This window comes from Centruroides sculpturatus, unplaced genomic scaffold (genome assembly GCF_000671375.1).
Source record: "Centruroides sculpturatus isolate CEXI.00-Female unplaced genomic scaffold, Cexi_2.0 scaffold340, whole genome shotgun sequence".
In the NCBI taxonomy this organism is placed as follows: domain Eukaryota; kingdom Metazoa; phylum Arthropoda; class Arachnida; order Scorpiones; family Buthidae; genus Centruroides; species Centruroides sculpturatus.
This window is the reverse complement of record NW_019384518.1, coordinates 113,777-132,266: the sequence shown is the minus strand read 5'-3', so window position 1 is coordinate 132,266 and position 18,490 is coordinate 113,777. Positions and strand designations below refer to the sequence as shown.

Sequence of the window (18,490 nt, the reverse complement as noted above, 5' to 3'; positions counted from 1 at the left end):
TTTCAGACAATGGAACAAAAACATCACATGAAGCAAGGTCCAGGCTGTATAGAAGGTGTGGCACACGTTCGATGATTTTTAGGCCAAATATTGGGCAACAACATTAGTAATATAAGGGTTTTTATTATCATGGTTTAGATGCCAACCAGATGGACAAGTTGTTCAGGGTTTTTTTGCCTGATGTGTTTAGCCAGAGTCTTAAAAATTGCCATTTAATACTGCCCAGTAACATGTGACAATTGTTTGCATTGGAACTTCATATTGGCACCATTCCACAGTAGTCAAAGAAGGAAATCACCATTACCTTTCTCACAGAGTGAACAACCTCAACCTGTTTTGTCCATGGAAAATGTGTATCAAACCATTGAACATTAAATATGAACCATACCTTCTATACAGCCAGGACCTTGCTTCGTGTGACTTTTGTTCCATCGTCTGAAGTCGGAGCTGCAGAGCCAATGCTTCGAGTGATCACTGGCTATTCTGAAGAAGTCAGAGGTGGTTCTGACAATGATGGTTCAAACATCGGTTCCAGAACATCTGGGACTGGCAGACACATTGGATGAAGTACATACAACTTGATGGGAACTACCACAAAAAAGGTTGTATCAATCTAGACCCTGCCTAATGTATTTTGTGAGTAATAAATTTATTCTCACTGAAATCCATCTAATAAGTGTTGACAAATATATCACACTAACCTTATAATGCTTTGCAGTTATTCTCACTGTTTTTTGTCTTACTCTCACATAAAATTGTACAGTGGTACCTCGGTATACGTCTGCTTTAGAATACGTCCAATTCGGAATACGTCCTGTTTGGACAAAACAAATTTTGCTCGGTATACGACTTAAGTCAATTATATGCGCCATCTACGAACAAGTAGCACTATCGGTGTACTAGACCAGACTAGACGTTCGCGATGCCACAGTTTATAACTTTATTAAATTTCTTTTTATTTTAATTTGTAAGTAAAATATTATTTTTATTAATCATGAATTGCAAAAAGGCAACAGAAAAATAAAAAAAATGACTAAAATCACAATGGAACTGAAAAAAGAGATTGTTGAGAAATATGAAGGTGACATGCGTGTTCGAGATTTAACTGTTGCCTACCGTATTCCAAGAACGATGATATTGACAATTGTGAAAAATAAAGACATTATTAAATTTGCTGACATTGCGAAAGGGGTTAAATCAATTTCTAAACAGAGATCGAAGACATTAGATCATGTTGAGAAATTGCTTTTGCTTTGGATAACTGAAAAACAGTGTGCTGGCGACAGCGTATCAGAAGCAATTATTTGCGAGAAAGCTAAAAAGATACACGCTGATCTCGTGAAAAATCAAGCAGGAACTAGCCAGGAAAGCGAGGTGTTTAAAGCCAGCCATTTTTTTTTTTACATGAGAACGGATTAATTATTTTTACATTACTTCTTATGGGAAAGGTTGGTTTGGTATATGTTCTATTTGGTACAAGTCCAAACACCGGGAACAGATTAAGGTCGTATACCGAGGTTCCACTGTATTTAAAACCAAAGAAATCAAATAAAACATTGAATGTGGCAAAGAACTTTTTAAGAAATACTTTGTTATGAAGACATAGCAAGGATGAAGTTCTTATTTTCTTTTGAAGAAATAATAATAATAAGTATTTAATAGAATATGATTTTAAAAAATATTGAATAAATAAAATAATTAATTTTGTAGTTAAATTGTTTATATAATAAATATTAATATCTACACTTAGTCAAATGATAAAATATTATTCATATTCCAAAAATAAAGGAGAATTAATTTTCTATAACAGCGATTCCCAACCAGGAGTAAGCACTTGGTGGTTTTGGGTATGCAAAAAATAATAATGGCAGATGTAATATAAGGATGTTCAGATTCTGCATTGAGGCCTTTGGCGACATTACGGCACTCAATGCTTAGTTTTGCATAAAAAATTTAATTACATTTTTATTATATATTTCTGTGTCCTTCTTTCAACACTTTTCAATTTAAAAATACTTCTTACATGTAATTGTACAGCATTGTATAATTGACCAAGGTGGTACTGCTTGACAAACACACAAAATAAAACTTAGGAAAATGGGCTGCCAAGAAGTATGCAAGTCAAAAAAGGTTGGGAACCACTGTTCTATAAAGTCATAGATAATATTAGTAATGATAATTTCTTATCACAGGATTAACATCTTTAGCATTGGTTGTGACTCTTGGTGATGCAGTACATAATTTTGGAGATGGACTTGCAATTGGAGCAGCTTTTTCTACTGGATTGCAAGGAGGTCTTTCCACATCATTAGCTATTCTCTGCCATGAACTTCCTCATGAATTTGGTAAGAAAATCATAAATTTATTCAAAATTTATTAATGAATATGTTTTGAAAAACTTTTTTAATTTTTTAGTTACATTACTTTCTACCATAAAAGTGATTATATTATTATATATATAATAACAAACAGCTACTGTCAATTTTTCCTTTAATTAAATTTTAAATATTTATTTTTATTCAATAATATCTAAAGTAAAAATTCTTATTTCATGTTTGCATATTCATATACTAGTTTGCCATAAACTTGGTATGATTATTATTGTGTTAATGTGCTGTCACATACAACAGAGCTTTGGCAGAAATTAAAATTATATTGTTTGTTTAAATTTTTCAATAAATATTTATAATTTTTTTTTTTTTGTAGGTGATTTTGTAGTTTTAATATCTACAGGACTTAGTTTTTGGAAAGCTCTTTTAATAAATTTTATATCGGCATTATCGTGTTTTGTTGGACTTTACATCGGTATTCAATTAGGAGAAAACGAAGTAGCAAGAAACTGGATATTAACTGCAACGGCTGGAATATTTTTATATGTAGCTTTAGCTGATATGGTAAATTTATTCTGTTATTAAGTTTTTAGTAAATTTATTATTTCTGAAGTATAAATTTATTTGTTTATTTTATAGCTTCCTGAACTAAAACAGTCAAAGCATGGAAGTCCTGTCAAAATGTTTATTGTGAAAAATGTTGGTGTATTAGTTGGAATATTTCTTATGTTGTTAATAGCAATATATGAAGATCACTTCCACATATGAAAGAAAGGAATCTGTGAATAAACTGAGGTAATTTATTTTTATAATCTATAGATTCTAAACAAATATCAAAATGGCTTTATCAAAATTGTTTGTTCTTCTCATAATTAATGTTCAATATTTAACTTTAGTAACTAACATACTTAATATGGATTTTTATATTTAAGTTAATTTAGAACTTTCAAAATTGCTAAAATATATTAATTACACTAGAAAATTACATCTTTAACACAAATCATCTTCAGGAATTATATGTGTGATGCTCGAAGATGGTTTACATTAAAGATATAACGTGCAAAACACTTCACATGTATGAACGTAAACAATGACCAGGCCCAATTTATCAGTACCTAAATATCAACTACTGAATTTTTGGCTATACTTAAAGTAATGATAATGCTATGTAATTTGGCCTATTTTTAGATCAAATTATGTAGTAATATATTAGCTTATTTATTATGTAGTATTTATATTAGCTTAATTATAGTTTGAAAATCTGGTAGTTGATATTGGGTATATTTGAATAGTAAACTATTCACAAACATTTACGATTTTCTAACTCCCATCATTCATAATACTTAGGTTGTTGTTGAATTATTTTGATCCAACTTTGTTGTTCTAGAAATGAATACTCTATGTGTTAAATATTACAAAAACATGCTTCTTTGTCAATAAGTTATGCAATACTGCTTTGTACTGATACCAAAAACAAACTTTAATGAAAATGCTTTTGGCTCCAGGTGAGCCATATTCAATTCATACAATTTAAACAATGTATGATGATACTTTTAACTGATGAAATATGAAACAGTCAACTATAAAAGTTTAAAAATGACTTTAAAAATTAAGCAACTTTTATTCTTTGGTTATAATATAATATTCAAATATTATTCTATTTTTTGGCTTAAGGGATATTTTCTTACATTCATTTTGATTACAGTTCTATTATGTTCTTTTCTTTTAAAGTAATTTTTAAACTTTTATATTCAAATGTTTTATTCCATATTGCATCAGTTAAAAGTAGCATTCTATATCATTTAAACTGTATGAACTGAAGATGGTCAACTGGAACCGAAAGCATTTTTATTAAAGATTTGTTTTGGAATCTGTACAGAGCAGTGTTGCATAATTTATTGATCAAAATATTGCCAAGTTTTGTGTATTTTGATACTTCTTTACAATATTTCAATTAATTTACCGTGTGAAAATTTAAAAATAAATACATATTATATTGAAAGTCATTATAACTTGAATCTTCATGATATAAACATTATGAGAAATGGCATGTTTTGATTATCTTTACATCTTAATAAGATGTTATGTTTAAAAAATAATTATTATTTTTGTAAATCTCTGATGAACGGGTTGAAAATATTACATTTGACACTAGAATCAAAACTGGTTTTTAATCTTTTTGCCAAGAGACTTATCCTTTTAAAACAGGGACATTCACAAGTAATAAAATTTAAAAATTTGGCAATTAAATTCCAGAACCAAGTCCATCATAAGCAAACATGAGTATGTTGGAAGTATTCAAAGTGTCTGTGATAATCAGTCTGATTTCACCTGTATATAAAAGTGACAGTAATATACACTAAAATTTATAGGTTGAAATGCATATTACTTCTGCTTGTGACCAATTGTTAGTAACATCTATTATGCCACACATGTTCAATAAAATTTTATAACTTTCTTTTCTATCTAGTCAGTTAATATTAAATTTATTTCTACATATACAATTGTTTACAAGATGTTTAAAGATGACTGGGTTAGATTTTACATTATTAATTTAATAAATATAACTTAATAAAATATTTTAGCTGGGACATAAGTAAAAATTTTTAAAAATATAAATATAGCATTTACAATAATTTTAATCCAATTAATTCAAAGGATTTTGAAAATTTGAAAAATGAGAGGTTTCCATTGGCAATGCAAAACATATTTGTTTGTGGTACTTCGAAAGAATGTAAGTTAGACAGTTTCAAATTTAAAACATTTGAATTTTTGCATATTTGTTTCTAATTGGATGTCGGGATGATACTTCTCACATGAACTGTACTGTACATGCACAAAAAAGATTTACTGCATAGACAGCAGAAATGGACTATAGATCATTTCAAAAAAGTAGCACTTGCAGTTGTACAAACAAGCACTTATTTAGTTCCGAAAGTAATGGTCAAATCTGCAAACTATGCAGTAAAAATCATAAATACATATTTTAATGCATTTTTAAAAATTCATATAAAATACACTTTGGACAATTTTAATTTGATGCGCTTGGACTTGCAAGCATATGAATACGAATATACAGATTACTAATAACTTTTATTCTTTAACTCCTGAATACATATATCCAGGAGTTAGAGAATTGACATATCTAGTTGCAATTGAAACTAGACAGATCTTCAGTGAATAAGGGCTATTATAAACAAATTTTGGATGAAGTCAAATTAGCCATTGCAGTCGACTTAATGTAAATAATACAACTTTAAAACAGTGGTAATAGTTTTGGAATGCTTACCACTCTTAATTAAACATTAAATAAGGCAAGAACACATTCCAAAACTGCTTCTTATTCACTTTTTAAAATGTTTGTACCATCTGTGCTATCTGATTAATAGCATAATAAAATGTTTTTATTGTTCAAATCCAGACTCGTTGCATTTTACGTGTCGACTGATAAGCCAATGCCTTAGCACTGTCAAGTTTAAAGCTTTAAAAGAAAGTTTTATCGAATATTGAAAATTAAGCTAAAATGGATAAGATATACTGTATTTTGGAATGACACACCTCAAATGATTCATATTGACTGCAATAAGGCTAATTAATTTACAATAAATTAAACAATTTGGACTAGCGGTAGATGGTTAAGTTGCCATCTCTTGTTAAATTTAATAATTAGAAATAAATATATTAAATTAATTTATTTCTAATTATTAAATTTTCATCTACCTTTAGTCCAAATTGTTTAATATCTTGTGAATTAATTAGTCTTATTGTAGACTGATATGAAATTGGCTGTATCATTTAGTTAGTAATGTTTATTGAGTTGATTGTATATGTACCATGTAATTGATACTGTTAAAGACACAAAACTTGATAAAGACAATTGCTTTATCAAGTTTTGGGTCCTTTATTAAAAAGAATTACCAAATAAGGTTCATTTTTAGAAAAAGGAATTTGATTTCGTTGTAGCAATCTGCTGTTTTTATTCTACAATGATTATTTTGCAAAGTATACGATACAGAACTACATAATCATAATTATTTTTGTGATTTATCTCTCAATTTTTGAAAATCAAATTGATGTCGAGAAAACAATAATTTGAAGACGTGGGGAGCATAAAATGTAATGTAACAAAGAAATTTTAGCTCATAAATTTAATTGAATGTAAAGTTTCCAACAATTTTATAAGCAATGCAAAAATGTATAGTTTTTAAATAGATTATTCTGAATAGTTCTGATATAAATAATAATTAAAGTAACCAAATAGTCTGATTTAAGATACAAAGTTATTCTTAATATTGTTAAAGTAAAATTGATAATAATTCATTTATAAATTCAGTGAAGACCTTGTATATTTTGGCATTAATTAATACATTGGCTTTTATCTCTCATTGAACAAACCTTGATGTAACAATTAGATAGTTTCCTCTCAAAAAATCAAAATCTTTTCATACAATGTTGAATGTAAAACAAGAGATTTAAGAATAAAGTCTCATTTTATTTAATATCAGATTATAGAGAATTGTCATATTTTATAATAACGCATTAAAAATGAATAAAGCAATTAATAAATTAAATCTGAAATTGATATGGAATTTAATTACATTTCATTAAAAAAAGTCCTCTTGAAATACTAGGTTAGTCAGTTCTAAGATTAATAAAAAAATATACCTTACAATTCTGTATTAATCTAAGTCTAAATATTGTTTTGGCTAGTCCCTTTAGTAGATACTAATGTTGGACGGAATATTCGATATTACTCAGTATTCGGGTATATCTGGCCACAAAATATTTGGTATTTAGCCGAATACTTAACACGCGTACTTCGTATTCAGACAAAATACTTCTTCAAAGCCAAACTATTGGGCTGAATGATGTCATTTTAATTTTGGGAGAGAAAGAAAGAAAGAGAAAACCAAGAAAAAAGATAAAACACAAATAAAATGGAAATAACATTTAATTAAAATCTCAGGTGATTTTAATTAAATTGTAAATGCGGAAACAGTAATGTTTCCGCATTCACAGAAAGTAAGTGATTTTATTGCTTGTCATAAATACTTCCAGCTTTGCCAAACTTACTATACGTTCACTAAATACACACTTTGGGGGCTGCCAAAAAAGACAGACCCGAATGGAAAGATTTAATTTCTCTACTTTTCTTAAACACAATGTAGTGCAAATGAAAAGTAAGCAGACACGATTCTAAACGACTTTAAGATTTAATTTTTTTACATTTTATTACATAATAATTTTAAAAAAGTAAAGATCATATATAAACTTTATTATTAAATAGAAGACACTGTATTCTACCTTATTCCATGTCTTCGAGTCTAAGCCTTCCTTTTGAGCAGTTCAAAATAAATCGGCCGATATTTGGCCATACATTCGGTAGTCGGAAAGACAAGAACATTCGGAGTTTGGCAACAATAACATCTGAATAATTATTCACTATTTGATATTTAACCAAAAATATCTATTTAGTCCATCCCCAGTGGGTACTGTCCATTGTTTCCGGCATAACTGGTAATGCATCTACATAGTAAACAAAAGTTGTAGGTTCACGTCCTACTCTGGATCAATATTTTATTTCAGAATTTTCTAAATTATTTAATTAAGTTTCAAAAATTAGTTAAACAAATTAATCATATAAGTTGAAATCTAGTTAGATAAGATTTTATATTGTTAAAGTTGTATTTTTTTTCCTGGAATGCCTGTTTATTGAAGAGTTGCAGTAATGGAATAGTGTGATTAATTATTATTATAAATATTTACAAAATAAATAAAAGCGTGTAGATATAGCATATTAGAAACTAGGCAGATTCTTCCTATACGCCACTCTGGGCACTCAAGTTATAGATTTATCTCACGCACTGTATTTATTCTTCCAATATTATTTACTGATGATAAAAATAACACATAATTAATATACAATGCCTTTAAAAGCTAGAGATTATTTTAATGAACAAATATTTTCATCTCGGGTAAATTTTCTTCGGGTACAAACGAAATTGAATTCGACAGTCCCCGGTTATATTGTTTATCTGGATATATCACATTACTTTTTGCATTCCATACATAAAAGCACTTTAGCCAATAATGGATAGATCACAGGTTATATCATACCATTCCATATATGGCTTACTGGGTTTGAGCATTGTACCCGCACCATATAACGAGTGGCTACCATACTACTAAATAAAATTAAACACTAACATTTGAGAACAGTTTTAATAATTTTTCCTCTGATAAATATTTTCTTTTCTTATATTTAGTATTGAAAGAGGATACCGATTTTATAGCCTAAAGCTTAGTTCCTGCAGGCAGGTTTGAAAGAATACAACAGACAAGGCTGTGATAATCATCCACTTATAACATTAATCAAGATTTCCATTGGGTATGGGTTTATTGTTTGTAAATAATTTCTATAGTCACAATTGAAATCATTTGTATTTTTTCATAAATCTGAAAAGGATATAATTTTATATATATGATTGTTAACTAAAAAAAAAGTGTTCTACAAGTATGTTTCTAGCCAATTGTTGAAAAATCTGTTATGTAATTGCTTGTTTTCTATATTATCGAATCTTTGTAAGTAGAAATTATCTAAAATGTTAACTTCTACAGATAATATAATCTGTATGAAATGTAAATATATTTTGTTAAAACAATCTAATAAATCCATTTTTAATAAAGATGCGAAATGATGATTTTTTAAATTTAATTGAAGCTTAATATTTCTTTCCAGGTAATTATTAAATAACCATCACATACAGACTGTTCCATATTTAAATTAATAATTCTTTCCAAGTGTTCGCGCAGATTTTTAAATGCATAAACATGGAAACTTAAAATCGCATATATGACCTGCACCACTCTAACTTCTTTTTGCATCTACTTAATTTGAGTTATAAACAAAAATTACCATACAATTAAGCTGTAGGTAATAACAATTTAAATATTTTTTAGAAAAATACTTTTTCTTCCTTACCAAAATAATGATGTATTTATTATTTGTTTGCATGTAATCATTTACTGACTAATTTACATCGTCGTTAAAAGGATAAACAACTAAGAAAAATCTTCCTAAACATAATACAAAATTTCCTTAGATTGTAATTGAAGCGGTGCGAGAGAGATTATTAATTATAAAAATTAAATATATAATAAATTAAAATATTCTCCAGTATAATAAATTAACCGGTTTACTACGCAACTAATTAAAAGTTTAAAATTTCGCCATTGTAATGAGTTAATTTTTTAATTAACCCGTTATTTTTAGACGGACAACAATAAACAATGGCAACAATCGCGCTTTTACCTATTATTAAAATTAAAAATAGTCATAAAAAAATGCTTTAATAATAAATTAATAATTGACGAAACCGAGAAAGACTTAATGGAAATACCGAAATGAGATATCCAGAGATATACGTACTTCTAATGAGATATATTTATCAAAGTTATTACTAAAAGAAAGAATAAATTATATCTGCCAAAAATCACAATTTATCATAATATGAAATACATAACACGAGAATTCTTTCGTCTTAAAAGATCGAATTTCCGTATTAACTAGTGTAATGAATGTTTTTAACAGTACTTTTCTATATAGTACATATAATAATTATATAAAAAGTTTTTTAAATATCTTAACAGATGGCGCCACGGGCAGTTTTACCTGTTGCCGGGAAAGTTAAGTAACTCGTTATTTTATTCGTGATCGAGTTAATTGAACATTTTTTATAATACGCGTCTTGTGATACGTCACAACGTTCGAATTCCCTCCGTCACGTATTATCGCGTGTTTATCCCCTCCTAACTACAGTGTGACGTAGTCAATTTGCTGGCAGACAGACGTATTGTACGTATGCATCTCAACCTATATCTTTTAATATTTATGACTGTAATTTTAACACGCGTAATGTATATTTCTGGCATCTCCATATTTTAAGAGAACTTCTTAAACAATTAAATACAGTAAACAAATGATTTTTTTCTTTCGTCCGTCGATTCGTACAGGATGATATAAATTGCGTTTCTTCCGACGAATCTATTCACTTTCTTCAATAACAAGAACGACGGGCGGTCTGTAATTAAAATGTTTTTGATTTTGTAAATTTGTAACAGAAAAGAAATTTCTACATACCGAGAGATAATGCGCAATGGCCTAAGCTGTTATCGACAATAGGAAACAATACACTAGACGATTAATCAAGCGGCCGAAAGACAGAGCGAGATAGGCTCCGACCGAAACAATTCGTAGAAGCGATACTTTTACCACCTTTATGCTACTCGGATGTGCCTGGCCATTCCGCCGCCCCGTTGTGGATCTTATCGAACTGGTGACCAATATGATTGAAGATTATGGCAAAAAAGGGGTTAAAAAAGCAAACGAAACCTACCAACTTTCGAGTGGTTAATGTATTTTTTCCTCTCTCTCTCTTCGCTCTGTGAGCATTAAATATAACAGAAGGAAAGTATTACGGTGGATCAAAACATGGCCCCCACGATTCTTATATTTTTGGACTCGGAGGACCACGAAACGTTGATAAATGCAAAATATTTCGGGTATTTTTTCTGTGTGAATGGATCTTACTCCGTGCGAGACACTATTTTGTTCGCCAACTTTGAAGCTTAATAACTCTCGTGTCTTTTGTCGAAAATTTCTGAAACTTCGCAGGGTGGTTTGCGTGTAAGGGAAATCGATGCGATTAAATTTTGGTGGTTAAAGGTTGAGGGCATGGGGAGATAAAGGGAAATCATATACTGTATTCGTTACGCCGAATACAGTATATGAAACGCGAACGAATCGTGCACAACACTACTAATATAAAATTTTTAAAATCTAAACCAGGGGTGGCACGCGTGCCCAAAATTGCACGCGAGACATCGACTAGTTAAAATAGAATTTTTGATGTTTTTGATTTTTTGGGTACATGAAAGACCATCAGACTGTAAACAGCATAAAGGGTTTTAATTGAAAGTAAATACAAAACTAAACATACTATATTAATCAAATGCGTATTTCGCTTTATTACTACCGTAATAAAATATAGTACGTTTGGAAAATGTTTCTTATACGCTATCTCCGATGGTATTATAATGTAAATGTTGACCGATAGTGTCGTCATTACATACTTTCGAGAACACTATTTATCTTACGTACTATTTGTCTTTGTATCGCGCTCGACCAATTATCGAGCGCGATACAAAGACAAATAGTATGTAAATGACGGGCACGTGATCTTCGCGAATTAAACAGTATTTAAATAACGGGAATATGTTTTTCGTATTTAAATGAACTTGGAAGTTTTTAAATTTGTGAAAAGAATGCCCCCGTACGTCATACTTTCCCTTTAACAATATAGTCGCGCGGGTTATCTACCTAACATCTTTCGGAGGAAATGTTCGAATTGAGGCTTCCGGTGCAAATCTGTAATAAAAACGAACACTTTTGACGGTAGAAGCGCAGCAATTTATAATATTTTTACACGAAAATATAACTTTTAAAAGCCAGAAGTTGAAATAACTCGAAGGTGAGCGACAAAAATTCCGGTAGAAGAATGTTCCATCTCCAAACGAAAATTTTTATCCATTCATTCAATTATCGAAGAATTAAGTTATTTTTTAAGGTTTTGTAACTATTTAAGCTTATCTGTACTTTAAAATTTGATACATTTTAAAACAATAAGACTTCCCGTAATCAAATCGAGCAAGAAGATTTAACGTTTTTGCTGGCTTGTTCCGAAGAATAAGTAACTCGATCGTTTCCTCCTTCTTTTCTATCTAAAATTACGTCCGAATAATTAATTAATCCACCTAAGCCATTCTGAATACGAAACATTACGTACTTTCAAAACTTATTTTTATTTATCGGTTATTTTCCTCCAGTGAATGGCTCGTACTTGAAAAAGGGGCAACGCTTTCTTCGTAAATTGTGACATTCATTGGCATATACAGTACTTGTATTTCTTTTAGCCTTATTATAAAATAGAAATTCGAGCGATAATCTGGACCCAGCAACTTGGCCAAAAGTTAGTTTAGTTTTGTCTTTTTGGCTACTAATCGAAGCAAATCCGAGTCGTAGTTAAACACAAATAAAGTAACCAGTTATTGTTGTGTAGTATGTGTTTACTTTCCACTATAGATTACGTTTAACATTTAATTATTGTACCGTGCCATTAGAAAATGCAACAGATTGCTTGGAAACGAAACTAATCTACTATTGATAGTGTTCTCTCGAACAATCTTACGCTTATTTATAGCAATTAAAACGACAACAATAGATAATCGAGCGCTATTGATAGTTTTGGGTGTCGGGGATTGATGATATACACTGTATACACGCACGCGTATAACCCTATATTTAGTAATTAACAAAACTCTCTCGGCTAATAATTAATAGACCATCGAAATACGTGTTAAGTTGCCGAGATAATTTATTTAAAGCTAAACTAACGTTTTCGGCCTATTCGATGGGCCATCCTCGGGTTAATAAGAGAGTTTTGTTAATTGTTAATGTGGCGGCACCGGTGGATTATTACAAGAAGTACAGAAAGTTAACATTAAAAGTTGTCGGGGCAGATTGCCAGTTGGAGTTTCTAAAGGAATGTTTGAAAAGGAAGGTATTCCCGATGTCATTATACAGGATCGGCGTGTATGTGCCTTCGTAAGTCTATTAGAATAGGGAAAAATAAAAAAATATGGAATCTTGCACGAACTCATCAACTTGGAAGATATTGTATACGATCCAGAAAAGTTAGTAGAAATCAACAAAGGAATAGTTGGGCTAATGGATTCAGTTCATAGGAATTTAAGGAAGAGATTCATTTGGGAACGACAGGAATAACTAAGGAATAACGATCTTTCGACATTCGTCTTTCGGGACCAAATGGAGGTTCCGGTGAAGATCAAAGAGGTAAAAATGGCCCGAACTTTGTCCCGGAAAATGCTGGATCTTGAGAAATCGAAAGAGGGATTAATGAGCCGGATTCATTAGAAAAATATTACGTCGGATGGAAAACCGTCATTAAAGACCGGGCAGGTCGGAGGAAAGGAAGCGGTACAAAGGCATCAAACTTACTAGAAGTTGGATGAGGGAAAATGATTCGGTTGCAACAAAGGCGAACAAAAGTAAGATGTTGGTTATGGCGAGAAAGCTTTGGAGGATTAGATTTAAAAAAAACCAGAATGCGAACGGTTTGACACAAAAATTATTCGGAACAACAATAGAAGAATCAAAAAACTAGAAAGAACAAGACTCTTTATTGGATTCCGACAATCTAAGGAAAGGTAACGACCTTTCCTTAGAAATTGTCGGGATCCAAGACCCGGAATACCAAGATTATTTGCGTTTGCCGAAACCCATTGTTTGCGCTATTAAACAATTATTTGTTTAACAATGTAATTTACAACGAATTTAACAATGTTTGCGGCCATTATATCGAACGGATTGTTGGCATCACCAGCAAGCATATTATCTCATTTTATTATTAATAATTTGATATTTTACGAGGAAGGTAAAGAAATAAGGCCTATAGTGGAAAGATGCGGGGGACCAACTTTTGTCCCGGAAAAAGGTTACATAAATTTCTCACCTCTCGACTCGAGAAGAGCGTATCCATGGCGCAGGATCCCCGGGTTGTGGTTAAAGAGACACGAGACCTATTGTTAATGAACGATGAGGTAGGGACGGTATTGGACTATAAAGCTTATTTCTCTCAGAATTCTTGTCGACGAGAACCCGGAATTGATTCGTTAGATACTAGACTGTTTATAATTGTATACATTTATTTAATTATTATAGAACAGTATACAGAACTTTATAAATTCTAGTTAAATATTACTTAACGCGTAACATATTGGCCTTAAGTAACATTTAACTTGAAAAATTATACTTAAAATTTATAGAAAAGTTTTAACATTCACCAACGAAGCGATTCTAATCGATTAATAAGAACGTTATTATTTATAAATTAGTTCTTAGTTTTAAAAATTTGTAATAATTTAATAATAATTAAATTATTGCAAATTTTCATTAAAAGGAAAATAATTAAATTATTATATATTAAATACTAAACTTCGTTTAAATAGAAAGAAATTGATTGGGTTTCCTGTGTTGTCAACCATTTTTTGCCTTTAATTCCAGCGAGACGAGTCTGACTTCACTCGAGACACGACACACCGCGCCCCTTTGTCTCCCCACCCGTCGACCTTTAACCACCGAATTTAATAGCATCAATCGCTGTAATATAGAAATCTCCCCGTAAAATTTCAGAAATTTTCGACAAAAAGCAGGGGAGTTACTAAGCTTTAAAAAGGGTGAAGCCTCTCGCGCCCCTCCCCACCACACACACCCGCAAAATATTGTAAAATATTTATACGGAAGAAAAAAATGAACAATTCTTTTACTCGTGTGTAAAGAAGGTATTAAATATTTGAGAAGATTTTTGAGAATATTTCGAAATCCATATCTGAAAGTGCGATTATTGGCGAATTTAAATATTTTATAATTAAGAGATAAGGAAGGAAATATCAGCCAGACCAATCTGAAAAATGTTAGGTAAATGTTAAAAGTTTGAAAAACACCGCATTAAAATACTTAATGTCTAACAGTTATTTAAATTAGGATTATTTTTTGACCTGGATATTTCCAAGTTTGTGACAGAACAAAGAGGATATTAAATGTCCTTAGACAATTCACGCGGAACGTAACGTATATAAAATTAGAAGATAATAACCCACTTTCGTCGTAATAATGGGCAAAGAAGAATACAGAAGAAGACTTTTAGTATTTTTCAGCGAAAAATTAGGTAAGTTACGAAATTCTTTTATTCTTCCTCCACACAAAAATATATTATAAATCGCACACAAAATAGACTGGTTTAATTATTAAAATATTTAAAATAAATATTAAAAAAAACACGAATACATTTTTAGATGTCGATAAAAATGGATATATATCTTGGGCGGATTACGAGTTGCTAGCATTAGTAAGTAGCTTTTCGGACATTTTAAGTTTCACCCGTGTGTTTTTTTGGAATAGATTCGAGACGAAAATGTTTTAAATTATTTTTTTAGAGAACGACGTTTCAACAGAATTTTGGTAATTACGACCAAGAAATCCATAAAAAGTATTTACAACACAGTAGACAGATGTGGGAAAGTCTGTGTACCGATCTAGGGGTGGATAAAGTAGGCGTATACGTTCGCTTTTATTATACTAATATATTTTAATAAAGGGCAGCGGGACGGGTTCTTTAATAGTAATCTTTTTTGTACAGGACGATAACGTACACTTCTTTCACCTGATCGACTTTATGTACTCCTCTACCAACAAAACCAAGAAGTTCGAAGAGCTTCCAGACTTCTTACAAAATCTGTGCGTCGAAGTGTTTCGCATGATCGATCGCAAAGGTAGGTCAATCATTAACGAATTTATTTATGGAAAAAGTCGCTTTTACTTTTTATCTCGCGATTATTAAAAAAATATAATTAGATATCATTATAGAAAATTTCATTTTATAACCCGAGGCGATAAAAAAAAAGTATATATCGCACTTGTAAAAACTTTATAACGCAACTTCTCGTCACAAAAGTAATTTGATTTTACGATGGTAATAATTACATCGGGCACAATAATACCGGCCGTGTACGGAATTAACAAGAATTTTTTACAATTTACCATTATTATAAATATGCAAAATAACTATTTGAAATTATGATAAACGAGTAACGTGTTTAAATTTTCAAAGTGATTTTTTTTGTTATTAAATTGTTTTCTTATGTTAATTTTGAGAGTGTGGAAGAAGTTTTATAATTTAAAAAGATATTTTAATCAATACAAAAAGCCTTTGTACTAAATTCAAATTTTAGGCTACTTAAAGAAACGGGACGTTTTGAGAAAATAAAACTAACTTAGTCTTTTTATATTTATCGAGTCACGCTCAATTATCCATTCGTAAGTTTTAGGTGTTTCGGATTCGTTAATATTGTGTTTTTAGTCGAAGAAGATCTATCGACAACTTCTAGAATAAGCTCCCGAATGCGGTACGTGCACTTATATTCTTATTTTCACCCACCGGCTCGGATTAAAATTATAATTTAGCTTAATCGAATTCGTTCTTCTTTCAGTTTTCTTTTATTATTATGCTACTCCACAACGTCTTTGGTTTCTTAGTATTATTTACCTTATTTGTTCCATTAATTGTATTTCCCAAATCTAATCCGTATTGTATTTTTACTATTGTACTCTGCCTATTCGTTAATAATTTTTCCGAATAACTCGTCGATCACCCCGCAGATTTTTAATTACTTTTCCGATTTAATTAAGTATTCTCCGCGCAATTATCATATTTCCTAAATATTAAAACCATTAATCATATCTGGAATAATTCGAAGAAGTCCACCTCGTCGAAATTCTAATCGTTTTAACTTTAATAATACTAATCGTGCCAGACTCTTAACGTTATAGAACGATGATTAATATTTAAAATCCATTTTATTTGTTCGATAATAACGTTTCGTTATCAATAAGGATCTACTCGATTTACCATGATTGATAATCTTCCTAATGATTTTCCGTAAAACGCATTTATTCTACAATTAATTTATTCCGTACAGCCGAAGTTTTAACCGGGTTTCGGCCGAAGTTTTCGTCTCTTAAACGCCAACGTCGAACGTCGAGCGCGACGTTCGACGTTGGCGTAAACTCCGGCCGCAATCTCTCTAATATTAAATAGAATAATACCCCGATAATAAGATATTTTTAATAAATGACGCTTTAGGTGACAATTTGTGGGATCGAGACGAATACAGGTTCGGTTCGGTTATATGGTGTTACATTACTAATTTGAAGGACATCGACAACGCCTTCGATTCCATGTTGAATGTAAGTATAATAACAACAAATAGATTAAATTTAAGTAAAAATTAAATACCCGATAATAAGAAAATTAAGAAACGTAAGTCAGAAACATGCTCATTATTTAAAATTATTTTAAATTATGTATCTTAGGCGGAGGATAAGATCGGAGGAGGTATTTCTTTGGATCGCTACAAGGAATTAGTTGTGGAATTTTTTACGTCGATGGACGGCGAAACTCCGAGTAGAAACATTTTTGGACCCCTGGATCCTAAACGTGCCGACGACGTATTGGCCAAAGCCTCGCCGTTACGACTTTAAATAAATCCGACCACGTATTTTTTACTTATTAATAAATAATATACTGGCAGTTTGATAAATGTAATGCGTTAATAAATGATTTTATAATCGATGTAAACAAATAAATATATATAATAATACGAATTCTTCGTCGGTTGATATCAATTAATACTCTCGGTGGCCGTATGGCGGGTCGTTATTCATTCCGGTGACAGGTCCGGATTCGAGTGTCGCCCCGGGCCCGTACCATATTTCATTACATAGGATATTCGGAAACGATTTCTGTCCAGAAATTATAGGCGGACGATGAAAAATACTCGGCAGAACTTCTGTAATTTTATAAGATTTATACGATAATAAATAAATTAAAGGTAAAAAAAAAAAATGAAAACGTATCGTTAATACACCGGGCCGAATCGAACGACATTTAACTTTTCGTGAAATTTAATAAGATTAATATAGTGTTTAAAGGAAATGAAGTTGTAAATTTAATGGCAGAAAGTCGTATCGAATTTCTTTGTCTTAATTGTTCGATGTAAACGGGTTTCTTTCCTCGAACATTTTCGTAATAAGCGATATTTAAAATTTGTTCAGACGGCTCGAACGCGTTTATAATTATTTTATAACCAGAAACTTTATATTATAAAAAAGGAAAAAAAATAAAATGAAAATAAATAAGGAAGTTTAAGTCATAAACGTGTGACTTTAACAATACGCGTACGTAACTGGTATAATTCAAAATTATACCTCCAGATGGCGGAGCGAGATGGCCTTTTCACTAAAATATTTATAGATGGACGGCAAAATACTTTCGCACCTCAAATATTTACGAAATATTTGAGAGTAAATTTTAGAAAATCGTATTAAAAGCCCATCGTTATTACAATTAAACTATGTAAACTAGCAAAAATCTACTTTAATCTTTGGCAATAATGTCTCTGTCACCTCGTAACCTTGACCTAAATCCGAATAAACATTTTTGCCGCGTGTTGCCAGCGAAAGC

General features: G+C 30.7%; 2 protein-coding genes across 6 annotated transcripts in view; both read left to right on the top strand.

The window, feature by feature from the left end:
* Positions 1 to 8,652, top strand: part of LOC111622646 (zinc transporter ZIP14-like) — a 49,555-nt gene extending 40,903 nt beyond the window's left edge. The window contains exons 11-14 of the mRNA XM_023365057.1: positions 2,193 to 2,345; positions 2,707 to 2,894; positions 2,970 to 3,125; positions 8,597 to 8,652. Coding sequence (XP_023220825.1) covers positions 2,193 to 2,345; positions 2,707 to 2,894; positions 2,970 to 3,098 — 470 coding nt within the window. The 3' untranslated portion in view covers positions 3,099 to 3,125; positions 8,597 to 8,652. The remainder of the gene's footprint in view (positions 1 to 2,192; positions 2,346 to 2,706; positions 2,895 to 2,969; positions 3,126 to 8,596) is intronic.
* Positions 8,653 to 11,567: 2,915 nt separating this feature from the next.
* On the top strand, positions 11,568 to 17,625 carry LOC111622634 (sarcoplasmic calcium-binding protein, beta chain-like). 5 transcript variants are annotated; one of them, XM_023365041.1, is made up of 8 exons: positions 11,568 to 14,009; positions 14,473 to 14,886; positions 14,953 to 15,136; positions 15,264 to 15,316; positions 15,405 to 15,518; positions 15,608 to 15,740; positions 17,111 to 17,214; positions 17,341 to 17,625. In XM_023365041.1, exons 3-8 carry the CDS (start codon positions 15,082 to 15,084, stop codon positions 17,506 to 17,508), a joined length of 627 nt encoding a protein of 208 aa, XP_023220809.1. In that variant the 5' UTR covers positions 11,568 to 14,009; positions 14,473 to 14,886; positions 14,953 to 15,081; the 3' UTR covers positions 17,509 to 17,625. The 5 variants fall into 5 exon arrangements, with proteins under 5 accessions (XP_023220809.1, XP_023220808.1, XP_023220806.1 ...); XM_023365040.1 differs by having other exon boundaries at positions 14,418 to 14,886; positions 14,982 to 15,136; XM_023365038.1 differs by having other exon boundaries at positions 14,418 to 14,886.
* Positions 17,626 to 18,490: the final 865 nt, after the last annotated feature.